The sequence below is a fragment of the Atractosteus spatula genome, chromosome 1 (genome assembly GCF_055471065.1).
Source record: "Atractosteus spatula isolate fAtrSpa1 chromosome 1, fAtrSpa1.hap1, whole genome shotgun sequence".
NCBI classification, from domain to species: domain Eukaryota; kingdom Metazoa; phylum Chordata; class Actinopteri; order Semionotiformes; family Lepisosteidae; genus Atractosteus; species Atractosteus spatula.
This window is the reverse complement of record NC_142706.1, coordinates 6,826,347-6,840,025: the sequence shown is the minus strand read 5'-3', so window position 1 is coordinate 6,840,025 and position 13,679 is coordinate 6,826,347. Positions and strand designations below refer to the sequence as shown.

The 13,679-nt window shown below is 38.4% G+C and overlaps 1 protein-coding gene across 1 annotated transcript; it reads right to left on the bottom strand.

Moving 5' to 3' along the window:
* Nucleotides 1-595: 595 nt before the first annotated feature.
* Nucleotides 596-13,679, bottom strand: LOC148840537 (cyclin-dependent kinase-like 2). Its single transcript, XM_088911856.1, has 13 exons — nucleotides 13,428-13,679; nucleotides 12,787-12,972; nucleotides 7,972-8,166; nucleotides 6,925-7,103; nucleotides 6,283-6,395; nucleotides 5,716-5,855; nucleotides 4,949-5,037; nucleotides 4,222-4,354; nucleotides 3,339-3,664; nucleotides 2,788-2,881; nucleotides 1,766-1,916; nucleotides 1,239-1,342; nucleotides 596-725 (listed from the first exon to the last, which is right to left on the bottom strand). Exons 2-13 carry the CDS (start codon nucleotides 12,952-12,954, stop codon nucleotides 666-668), a joined length of 1,752 nt encoding a protein of 583 aa, XP_088767982.1. The 5' UTR covers nucleotides 12,955-12,972; nucleotides 13,428-13,679; the 3' UTR covers nucleotides 596-665.

The window sequence follows — 13,679 nt, the reverse complement described above, 5'->3', positions numbered from 1 at the left end:
TCGCATTTGGAGTTATGGTAGCAATGTGGTAACAACATCCACTGTAATCACTGTTTTAAATTAAAATGTCGGTTGCTAGTACAGTATGCATACTTTATGACAAGTGCAGGAAAGCACTAATGTTGTGCCCTCAAAGTTTTTTTTGTCTCCACTCTATTAACAAACTAGACATATGCTTCAAAGAAAACGGTCAATGATGAGATTTATCAAACAATGCACACCCAAATTTGTATTTTTACATTTATTTGTATAAAGAGCAAAGTAGAATGAACATATTGCATTTTTATACAACTCCTCCCCAGTGATCACTGCTGAGACAATAGCATACATGGAAATAAAATAAACAGCACAAGTGGAAAAGGTGGCGAATTCAAACTGACTTTATCTACAGGTCTGGGTACATTCACATTTTTAACTCTTATATATGGTAAGATTTAGTTTGTATGGTTCTCTATTTTTTATGCTCTGAATAATCCTTTCCACGCAAACATAATATTGCAGCAAAACTAGCCTTTGAATGGAAAGCAATACACTGGGGAAGCAGATCAATTTTTAAAAAGTCAAACTGAAGCTGCCTGAAAATAAATACAGCATAGGGACATACACTGCAGGTGTACAGTATGTGCTACCCGTTGATCACATGAAATCGACACCCCCCTCCGATGTTAAAACTCAACATGAGGCAAATTGGCCTCTGTGGCTTCACGGATTGAATTTCCAGAAATCTGAGAAAGACAGGAAACGGAAAATAAAAATTGTTCAGAATAATTAGAAAATCAAGGGCAAACTCTGCAGAAACATTCTCCAGAGCAACAGAATAAATTTGTTCACTTTTTGATATAAGATAGGACTGTCATGAATATAGCTGCCCCCCTAAAAATCCTCTCAATTTTCCTCTCAACCAACATATTTTTATTTAACTCAAAGTCAACCATGGAGTTAAATTTCAGGTCCTGATGTTGCCAGTAATATTGCTTCATATATAAAATGCATAACAAAGTCATGTAACTGAATCCATCACTGTCCTGCAACCAATAACATGGTAGTGGCTCATTTCAGAGGCAGTACCACCAGCTTCCACTCCTGATCAATACCATTAACCTATTTGCGTCTGGTGTAAGAAAAAACTTCGACTGTCTGGTTAAATACCTAGCTGGGGGTTTTATGATGTGTCATGAGAAACAGTGCCCAGTAATCATGTCATCTTTTGCATGTGGGCCTCAAATACTGCATCATACCTGTTGCAAAGCCCCATTAGAATGGAGGTCCAGGGCAGCTATAGAAGGAATGCGGCACTCTGGGACTTTCTTGTGTTCCTTCTTCAAGTGTTTGGAATGTTTGCCTGTGGGAGACATAAGCATTCCCCTTTCTTAACAATCAAAATGCCGTAAGCATTCATTTACTTTCTTAACTAACGCAGTTCTGCAGCCTATGTCATTTACTCAGAGATCCTTGTCAACGACTGAAAACTATCAATATTACTGACCAGTGGAATAAAGGTGCCTGCCCTGAAGTGTACTCCAGTAGTGAATGCAAGGCACAGGCTCTTTTTTCCAAAATTATACTGCATTTATATTGATAAAGTAGTCAAATAAAGACGTACATTGGTGAAATGAGAAGAAAAGGAGATCGTTAGCTGTCATTTAACAAGAATTGATATGGAGAAATAAAAAATGACAGATTGAAGTTTTTGTTTGACATAATGTTACAAAATGTATGCTTAGAATGTGTATGTCATATTTATACTTTAATGTATGACGTGTACCTTCACCTCCTTTTAAATCTGGAAAATGGCTATTCCTGAGCTCTGGGAGGTGAACGTCAGCTTTGCAGAAATCTCCTTTTTTCTTGGTCCCATTTCCTGTGCGATCAGGTTGAACTGAGCGCTCGTGAATGATGCTCCTTTCAGAGGGAACCTGAAGCAGTGAAGAGCCAAAACACACTGTCAGTTAGGAAGAAAGTTTCCTGCAATTACATCTAAACTGTATAATATTTTCAACTGGGTCAATGTCTTAAACGAGAATGCTGTATTCTTATAGTCGCTACTGAATACATAAGTTAGGATTAATGAAGTTCTTCACTTCTGCTTTACAATCCTTTCAGGTTGTTTGAATTCATCCGTGAAGTTATCATAGCCTTTTCATAATGCAACAATTTAAATAACTGAAAATATCATATATGAAAATAACCTTCAGCACCAGATTTTCATGTTATGACAATGATGCTTGTAATGTTCACATTTCTCAAGAAACTGTAGCAAAAAGACTTTGAAAAGCATTATAACCAAATGGCTGAACAATTTCAGTTTGATACTTATGACTGACATCATAGTGCTACAGTAGGTAAACTATTCTTGCTTTTTTGCCAATACCTGCTAAAAAATGAAAATTAAAAAAATCCGTCTAAGTGGCACCAAGCCTCTAAAACCCATTTCAATATGAGGTTTCGCAGTTTAGTTGTGGAATAAGAACATATGAAATCTTTAATTTCTAACAGAATGTTTTGATTTCTTCAAATAAAAAAAGACAAGCCCAATCCTGAGATCAACAATAGCTAATTAATCTGGAATGAGGACTGAGGAGGGATATAATTTATTGCTTTTGCCTGTTTCCTGCCCTTAATAAGTAATTACTTTGTGGCCAGCACTTGTGGTTTAAAAAATTCTGAGAATAGAGCCATTTCCGTATGGGATGATACCAGTCTAAACGTGTTTGAGTGTTCTTGGTTTATTACATTATCACGGACTTTTACATATACTGTATACTCTTGTACTTGAGTGAAGAATACCAGTGCAGCCAGGTTTCCAGTGCCGTGGTTGGACAACGATTGTTGGCATTTTTTATTGAAGACGTTTATATGTTTCTTCACCTTGTCATTTGACCTTCAAAAAAAAAAAATTGAAAATGAATGAGAATACATTTCATGAATGATTAAAAAATAAACAGTAAATGTCCCTGTTTCCTTTGTAATCTTTCATATTTTCTTATAATCCACAGCTTGGAAATACAATATCAGCAGCACAGCATACTTCCCTGTACTGTAATCGTGAAAATATTATTTAATGTACACTTAATTTTTCAGGAGCGGCAAATATTAGCCATATTACTGTCTCTTCAATGGTCATTTGTGCAGACATTATTTGCTGAAATCATTTCTTCTCTTTATTTGAAAAGGGTATGGAAATGATTTAGTTGACCACTAAAATTATCTTTCATAAAAAACGTTATGCAGTTATTAAAAGCAGGGAGTCCTTTCCATTGAAACAGGTTGTGCCTTATGTACATTGCATTTTCCTAACTGTTACAGTATGTTACATGTCACTGTGCAAACAGTTGTACCTGAAGCTGGGCGGCCCTGCTACAGGCCCAGCCACTGTGCTCAGGTTGATGCTGTTGGTAATGATGGAGGAGGAGTTCTGTGTAATGGGAGGTATCACAGGTGCTGCTCCAGTTTTAGAATGATCTTGGTTACTGTTTAAATCTTTCATAGATGGTGGCAAAGTTTTGCTGTGGATTATCAGGCTCTCAGAAGCCTTCTCCAATGCCTCATTCCCATTTTTGGTACAATGTCTCTCAGATTTTTCAGTATCTGATCTTGAGTCTGTTCTCCTAGGAGTTTTAAAGTCAGGTTTACTTTCTTTGACTTTTATGTTTGTATTAGAGTTCTGAAAAAGGGGAGAGAACAGAAAGGAGAGGTACATGGATTAACACATACAGTAACTGAGCAGGCCTGATTTTTCAACCTTTTGTGAGTGGATTATAGGAAAGATAAGCTTTGAATAATTTTCAGAAACAAAACATATTTTGGACCAGCTTTGTATTTTATTTCAAAGGTATATTTGCATAACTGTGAAGCAACTGTAAAACTTCAAAAGGCAATGCAAATCACAGAACGCTTTTAATCACATGGACTACAACAGAATTTATCTTCCTGGAGAAATCTGAAATATGCCAATTTTATCGAACAGTTTAACTTGATATCACTGAACAAAAACCAAGTTAATGTTCATCAGTGTGTCCCACACTAGTTTTATTCTATGCAAAGTAGGTGATTAATTTGTTCAAATTCCTGCATTACAGAATAAACTGCTGCTAGTTTCATTAACTTTCTCCTTTGGGTCTGAAGATGTGACCTGTCTTGAAGCTGGGATTAGAGAAAGTGCACTGATCTTTCCTCTTGCATGGTAAAGCTTTAATGAGAAACCTGAAATGTTAAACTCACCCATTGTGTTAGTGTCTTTTCTTCCACTGGAGAATCTTCTTCTTTTTCCTTTTTTGTCATTTTGGACATTTTTGGCAAAGAAGTGTTTTCTTTTAGGTGCTTCTCAATCTTCAAATTCAGCTCCAGTGTAAATCTTTCAAATGAACCATGTGTATATCTATCAGTTATATGACTCTCTATTGGTAAAGTCATTTTTTAGAGAACAATGTTAGGCATTTCCAAATAACTTACAAAAAATTAAATTGAATTAACAGATTTTTTAACTTTATATTCATAGAGAACGACAACTACATCCAAACCTCAAGTTTACATTCATTAAGGCAACATTCACTGATGCAAGTAATCTCTTACATTTGTATATTACATTTGACTTTTTATAGGTTATTTAATATTTTAGATGTTTTAAATGAGGATGAAATTTGAGCACAAGTGAAATGACAGAGCATAATTCAAAGACACTCCTATTGAGGTCAATGAAACTTTAAAGATGTTTTATATCTCATTTAAATATTTAGACTCTTAAGAAATCATAATACATACTAAAATAAAAACTTAAAATTTAGGCTTAACTGACAGACAGGCATGAAATGCTTTGTAATTTTGCTATAAGAGATGATAGTACAACATTGCCATCTGCTGCAATCAATCCTTTCTTCTACTCTGCTGTTCAACAGGAATGTACAAAACACGATGCTGGCCTTCAGATAAAGCAGCAGGTTTCTCTTACCTTTCAGTAAATCCATCTTTAGTGAAGTACTCATGCTGAAGCAGGTCACTGCAGGAAAGCCTCTTATCTGGGTCAATCTGCAAGCACTTCTGCAGGGGCAGAATTCAAATGGTTCAACACACTTTGGTAAGATCCTAAGCACCACCCAGATGTGTGGGTCAACAGGACATTCTAAGATTTTTAATTTACCGGAAAAAGGATTATGAAATAGATTCACAGAACAGAAAACCTAAAATGACAAGGTTGTTTGAACAGAACCCTGAAGTTTACCTACTTCATCCAGGTGGATGCTGCACATTGGTGGTGGTGGAGGGGAGTCCCCAGTACCTGTAAAGCGCTTTGAGTGGAGTGTCCAGAAAAGCGCTATATAAGTGTAAGCAATTATAATTATTATTACTTCCAGATTTGTTTCCCATTTGCCAGAAGCATTATGTTACTGTATTCCATTTGGCTTGTGAAAATGTACAGTACCAGTAACAGGACTGAAAACCATAATGTCACTCATCAGATCTATTTCATATTTAAGTGATGTCCTTGCAGCGATCACAAAAAAATGTGTGATAATTTTTTTTATTATTAATCCTAAATTTTAAAAGAGTTCCAATGTTAGGCATGTTATTAATTGATTTCAGTGAGTGTGAAATCTGGTACTAAGATAATAAGCAGGTATATATAAGCAGGTATATCAAAACTCTTTATCATCATTTGAAATCATTGTAGAATACAATTTTGTAAGAAAACTCAAGTGTATTTATTGTATTACAGACCTTTATTAGGTCTAAGACTGTTGGTGAAAGCTTTGGGTATCGTCTCTCAACAGGTTCCTTCTCTTTAATTTCAGGCAGTCTCACACCAGCAAAAATGGGATTTTTGTAGAACAGTTCTTGATGTCTTGGTGTTAAATTACCTAAAAAATAAAATAAAAAAGAAGTAGGCTGTACATGTTAAATGTCCTCTTAAATGTATGTCAGTTACTTTGAAAAAAGTACTGCGTCAGATGCTGTTTTGTAGCAATCCCGATAAAAACAGCTTTTAGTAATTTATAACATTTTTCCAGGATCCAATTTTGTTCCATGAAACATTACATTTAACATTTATATTAAAACCATTTGGATATCCAGAAATACTACTGACAGCCCTGTTTTTCCAAGAGTGCACATAAATGCCAAATCTTATCGATTTACCCCCAGCAGTTTTTACCATTATAGCTTTCCTGATTTTGAATATCTTAAGTCAAAAAGATCATAAGTCTGAAGCGATACCTTTTATTTTCAATCCTTCAGGAAAAACAAAAAAAAATCCAGAAAAAGCACAGAAGACTTGAGTTAACTCACCAAAGCACCTCATAATATGATACAGCTGATCAATATCAGAATCTCCTGGGAAAAGAGGATCCCCTGTAAGCATCTCTACAAACAGGCAACCAATTGCCCACACATCCACAGCTCTGAAAAATAAGCAGTATCAATCGCATGACTTCAACATACTTGGGAAGGAACACACTAGACAACACATGATTGAAAATGCAGTCATTTTCCAGGCTTTCACACTGTCAAACGGCATCAAAAGTCGAGCTGATATAAACCAAAAATCCTAAAACAAGAAGCATCCGTGGGTTTGTAAAGGTGTTTTATAAATAAAAGTTATTCATTATTATTAAGAGATAAGTACACTTGCTCCTACAACATACCCACTGTAGAGTCATTTGTCACTTGACCAGCTGCAAGACCCGTGACAGCAGAAACAACGCATCTCTCACTGACATCACTGCAAACATGAAGGTCCCCAACCATGCTACAAGATGTCAGAGAAGTCCAAAGAGTCCTGGCCTACTGCTCTCATACTTACCCTGGCAGTGGTATCTCAATTGTGAGCTATCACTGTGTGAATGCCAGTCACAGTCACCTAGTGATACAGCCAGAGATCTGTATCAGATTTAAATACAGTGCACGTTCATCACAACATTGTTGACTTACTTGCCATACTTAGTGTCTCCCACAAGCAGTTCAGGGGCCCTGTACCAACGTGTGGCCACATAGTCTGTGTAGACCTCACCAGGTGCTGCCATTGTCCTCGCAAATCCAAAATCACACAGCTTGACAACTCCATACTGAGATACCAAAATGTTCTCAGGTTTTATATCCCGATGGATTATCTGCAACAAGAAAGGCATATAATAATTATTTTTTCTAAATTGCGTTCAATCATGCTTACTGCCATAGTCAACACCTGAAGATGGGTCCAATGGCATCAGAACTCCTCACATAATTTTAATTAGGACAGTGTGAAAGGCACAATGTCCTGCAACAGATGGTAAACTAAGTAACTAGATTGTTTCTCACTACTTCACTGAATTTGTTATTCTTTCTTTCACTGGAAACAAAAACTGGATAGATTAGTAGATCTGCATTAATTATACCACAAAAATGTGCTTTTGGACACAGAGGACATTCTATGCATCATTAAATCATGTATTCATGTTTTTAAAATTTAGACCACTTCGAAAATGGGTGGGACAAAAATGGTTTATCAACAGCCACTCATAATAATGGTGCGCCACCATCTGGGGAATCCTGGTCAAGGTTGGTCAAAGTTGCCTAGTGACATGACCCACACTCGAACCTGAGACACCTAGATCGTGGAGGTCCACCTGCATTCGAGTGAGCGACTGTACTGCTCTTAAGCCTCGCTCCCCACAATGGTCAAGTGTAAATAACAATTTTATTTGCCATGTCAATTTTTTTCATTGCATTGTCGGACTAGATTCAACAGCTTTTTTACACTGTATGCACTTTTCAGAAAACGTTCCTGGAAAAAATGCTAGCAAAATTCTCAACTAAGGAAAGCTATTGTAAGATTCATAGGTCAACAACAGGCAAATAGTATATGAGGGTTATTTTATGCCTTAGAGGACTTTACAGGTAGCTACCACAAAAGTTCTCAAGGTTTTCCCAATATCTGGAATGAAAGTAAACGTGTATCAAGTATTCAGACAGAGTGTAGCCAAATGCACTGCAGCTCACATTATGGTGGTGGCAGAATGCGATGGCCTTCAGGATCTGGAAGAGGTATTTTCTGACTCTGCTGTGGTCCAATCCGTTAGGATGCTGCTCTAAATCATCTAATACAGTGCGGTCCACAAACTCAAACACAAGATACCATCTTCTCTTCTTCTTGCACACCTCAAGAAGATTGACCAGGTTCTCATGCCTCAGTTGCTGTAGTAAAACGAGAGAATATAACACCAATCACTAACACTAAAATGTATACTGGCTAAACAGGATATTAAGGTTTTCTGTGCATAAAGATTATGAAATAATCCCATTTCTTTATTGAAAGGCCACTACATATACATACCTGATAAGGGACCTGTGTATCTCAGCAACATCCACAAAATAATATCAGATGCTGATAAATCACCCAAGCTAGCTGGATGATAGTCCTTTACACAGGATATCATACACATACAAATTAACACTGGTTCTGTCATTACTTTATTTCTAGAAAAATGTTACAACAAAAAAGACAGTAAAACAGTCATCATCATTTCCTAACTGTCAACTCCTCATGAGGGCTGAATTATTAACAGGTTGATCAGAGTAGACCAGACTTCCCTTTCCTCAGCAACAGTCTCCAGCTCCTCCTGGGGGACTCCCAGCAGTTCCCAGGCCAGCCGAGAAATATAATCCTTCCAGTGTGCCCTGGGTCTCCCCGAGGGGGTCTTCCCAGTATGTCAGTCGTACGTGGTACACTTCCATTAGGAGGCACCTGGGGAACCTCCACAACTGGCTCCTCTCGATCCAGAGGAGCAGTGACTCGACTCCAAGATCTTCCTGGACTGCTGAGCTCCTCAGCTGGTCACGGAGAGTAAGCCCAGCAGCGCTATGGAGAAACCCCAGTCCTGCCACTTGTACTTGTGATCTCATTCTTTAAGTCACCACCCAAAACTCGTGAGGAAAGGGACGCAGATCAACCATAAAACTGAGAGCTTGGAGACTCAGCTCCTGCTCCACCACCATTTGGTACGGCATCCGCATTGATTCATGACCCTGCCATGACATGGTGGAAGGGCTTGAGTGCCCCAGGAAGCCTACGAGCTATGTTGTCAGGTGTTTTGTGCTCCAAGCAGTTTGTGCTTGGCAAACTGGTCTGAGGTGAGGGGCCAGAAAAAGAACTACCCTCCCATGATGGTTGAACTAAAACCTGAGAGAGCTTTGCCGGGTTTAGGCACACTGGGATCTCCTGGCTTCACGAGTGGAAGAGCTAGAGAGCATCCATGTAACCTGGCCAGGTTAAACCGAAAATGGTGACTTGAGCCATTGTGTGGGCTCATCACCCGCAAGGTGAAAGACGGGGGACGGGAGTGATGCCAGTTGAGTGACAGACATGAGCTAGACAGACGTAGACGGACTAGAGCTTGGCAATGGAAACTAGCCAGTAAAACAACAATAATAATTAGAATTATTGATTTGACAAATATTACAACGGTAACAGTTTGTGAAATACCTATGTGAGTACCCAGATTATAAAGGTGTAACATTCTAAAGTCGTGGATCTTATGTAAAAAAAAAAAAGAATTTTGTCAAATAAATTATACAGGGTACATAGCACAAAATGTAAAGCATGGTAAGCAAGGCAAAAATGCATCACTTCACGTCACTGTTCCTTAGAGTGTTTCTTTTGTGTTCGTGCCTGGACACTTCTTTTCTCCCTCGACACAAGCAAGGTCTCTTTGGGTTCTTGTTACCTCCCATGAGCACTCCTGCTCACGTCATGCTGGTGACACTCAGTTCTTCCTCTCCATCCCCTACTACGAAGTCTGATTTAACACATTCACAGCACGTCTCATACTCACCTGGTAGTGTCTGAATGGAACCATAATTTCTTGTGTTCATATAGCACTTTTCATCCCAAAGCATTTCACATACAGGACGGGACCCACTTTTAAATTTTGTTTAATATTCACACTGGTGAAAAACACTTTAAGCTCAAGATTTTGTTTTCCTGAATGTGTCCAGATGGGTGCTTCTGTATTCAGCAGCAGGTCATTAATTAACACAAACACTTCAAAAATATCAAGCAAAAGGACGTCTATCCTTTAAACAACACTGTTCATTATTTAACACCTCATAGGCTTATAATGAAAGGCACATACCTGAGCCCATTGACCCTTTACAGCCAAAACTGTGAAAGTGATAAGACAACAGAAGTAATATATCCCATTACTAAAATACAAAGGAGTTAAAAAAACACCCCAGGGGTAAAAAAAACAGCCCTGTGAGTTAATTTTGCCAGTCTAAAATAAATTATAGGGAAGGCCCGTCTAACTGCAGCTCTGGAACCTGTCTAGGCTTGTTCACCCACTGTGGGGGGGCAGGGGCTTTCTGCCTATGGAGGTAAAACATGTTAAAAAAAATCCTGATCAAAGTTGCCGAGAAGACATCGTCACATGGCTTGCACACAAACTTATGAAGAGCCGCGTTTCTACTGGTGCCCCCGACGACTTCATGATATATACTCTGTGACAAGGGATACCTTCTTAAAACTGGCTGAACCCTCTGCTGTTGCTTGGAGAGGGGGAAAACTGTGAAGCTTTGGATCCCCAGAGCTTAAACTCCTATGGGAGTTTTTGTTTTTCTCTCCTCCATGCCGAATATGTTTTTACTCTTGTTTGTTTCTATTCTATTTTTACTTTATCTTATTGTATTGAATAAATGATTATCCCATACCAAAGGGTGACAAAGTTCCCTGGCCCAAATGCATGAGTTCATGTAACGTGCCCATCAAGCTGCTCTTCACCTATGAAGCTATCTGTGGCAGAAAGTGTATACCAAATGAAAAGGGACAGGAAGTGAAAATAATGGTAACACAAATTGTCTTTGGCCTGATACCTAAAAAGAAAAGTGATTTTAAGACATTTTCTTTCATTGTTTTCAGTTGTAAGTTTTTCATTTCTTTAAAATGTAAATTTACAAATCGGTTTCCTCATTTTGCAATTCCCAGCGGTCGTCAGCATAACATTTTAGTGCACACCCAAACTGACCCCAAGGAATGACAAACAGTCTTGGTCTCTTACAAGATGTGCAGTTAAGCCAATTCACACCAACACACCAAAGTAATAATGGAAACGGTGCAGATTAAATACTAATCACAGGAAAGACATGGTTATGGATGGCAGGAAAAGTCTAACACCCCCAGCCAGCCACTAGATTTGTACAATTTCTCATCAACACTGAGCACTGCTGGTCAAACATGTTCTGTACTGTAGCTCAACCTTGATGTATACAGTACCAGTACTGAACATGCATTCGTTTTACACAAGGGCAAAAAAAGGGAGTCTAACTCTCATTCAGCTTTAAAAAGGAGCAGCATTTAATTGTTTACACATTCAATTAATTTCAGTATTTCAATCAAAGAAATGGTATTAGAACCTGCCAAATTAAACAGAGTGTTGTGCTAAAATTAAAGTTATTTCATGATCTCTAGGATGATACTGGTTTTGATCCCTGCTGCACAAGGATTCTGGCCTCCAAGTACACTCTTAATGGGCTTTTGTCTTGGAGCCTATGAAAGGAAAATCAATTGGGTCTAGACTGCTTGGCCGAGTTTCCTCTGCAACCATCCCCACGATCAGCTGACTGCGGCCATGAGAAAAAAAAATCAGGCCACAGCATTATCAAAAGGGAAAGACTACTGCCTTCAACTACTGTACTTAGCTTTGGCCTTATACTGGATTATAGGTTATCAGGCCTAAGTTATCAGCAAATATGTTAAACTATTTTAAAGACACTACAATTCTTTAGAAAGCAATGGATATTAAAAAGTAGACTAACACATTCGGCAAGATTATTATGTGGCCTGAAGTCAAATACAGACATTGGTCTGTTGACTCTGCAAATAAATTTCTTATCTAGTGGTTGACAAATAGCAATGAAAGCAGTAACGTGCTTGCTTTTATTTCATTGGAATCTCAAATCCTACAAGGAAAAAAACGATAACTTTAGCTCTAACATTACTACCCCCATTAAGGTTCAGACCTTTATAAAAAAAATCAGTTACTCTAATCCCACGCAATAGTATAAAATCCTGGTTAATACTGAGAAGAAGAAATATTGACAATTATCATAACTCTTATATGCTTGAACGATTTATTGGTGCCAATTCTATGCTTATGCTCTTGCTTCTAAAACCTCATATAGTAAATGACCTCCGAGTCTGAAATTCTATATTGCCTCAAAAAAAAGTTTTTATTTTTATACACACAGCTGTTGGCACACGTTTAGAGCAATTTGCCCTTTGAAGCATTTAAAGCTCTTACATCCTGCTCCCATAGGAATAATAGATACCTGTTCTTTGCATGAGTTGATTAAGGCATTGCGTTACTGCATCATTATTCGTTTCTGTGGAGCGTGTAGTTGGGTGACACCTGATCACCGTCCTTTAAATCCAGAACAGTCTGATCCAAGCTCAGCCAAACATACCTTTATTAAAGAAAACCTACATGCTATAAGCGTACTGTAAAGCACAGAGGAAAAAAAAAACTATATTGGGTCTTTTTGAAACGTGCTTTAAAACTTAGGAAGATAAGAGTCACGAATCAGATTTCTTAAAAGCCGAAATCAACTCGTTTTATTAAGTTCTTATGAGCTATTCTTAAAAATGCAAATTAAGTGCTACATTTTCATTTATTAACTAAATCGGATTAATAATTAGATCACAATGCCAGGCAGGATGCGTTCAATTTTCAGAAAGTTTTATGCGTCTTTACGTGAAAGCCATCTGCCTGCTGAGGCGTCACAAAAATCAAAACCGTCCCAAAAAAATTAAAAGACACTCACCTTCAACATTTTTATTTCTCTCATGGCAATTTTCTTCACCGTTTTGTCATCGTCACTCTCCAGAAACTTCTTCACCGCAACTATCCGCCCGGACTCTCGGTTTCTGCATTTCATCACCATACCGTAGCTGCCTTCCCCGACGAGCCCCAGACTTTCATACTTGTCCATCTCGCCTCCCGACACCAGCTGTCGTGGGGAAGAGTGGACATGTCCCGATCGAGTGGGGTTCGTGTTCTCGCCACGCAGCTAAGACAGGTGATGCTAACTTCTGTTGTGTTGAGCTCAAATGAGCATAACCACCTTTTTTTTTTCTACCGAGTTCTGTGGGAAACAGCTTTTATCAACAACTTACAAACTACTACTACTGATCTGATGAATGTTTTGGAAAGCTGTCTAAGGATAAAATCAACGCACTTTTTTCCCCCCACCCTAAGAAAGCTTTAAAACCACAATCACTTGAAAATAGGAAGGGCAATCGTGTGGTTAGAAAAAAAAAGTATACCGTTCTTTTTTTTTTACGGTTATGCGAAATCATGCGACTATTTTTTTAAATACCTCTTGAAATCAGCGAAAGACCGGCTCTTGAGGGCTTTCTGCTTCATTGCCCAGATTGATTGCACAGAGTGAGGCACTTGACTTACTTGCAGTGGACGGGGCGCACTCACTCCATCAAGATGCAGACAATCTTCACTCTGTGTTTTTTTTTTGTTTCGGAAAACTGTACAGCTTATCCGTACATAGCGTTAATGAAAGAAAAAAAAACAAAAACAAACAAACAAACAAACAACAACAACAGCTCGGTCGCGAAAGCGTCTCGGTCAGGGCGGGCGCGTCTCTCCGCGAAAGGACGCACACGAGTGGACGTGGACGTGGAGAGCCGCAGGAGGGCAGCG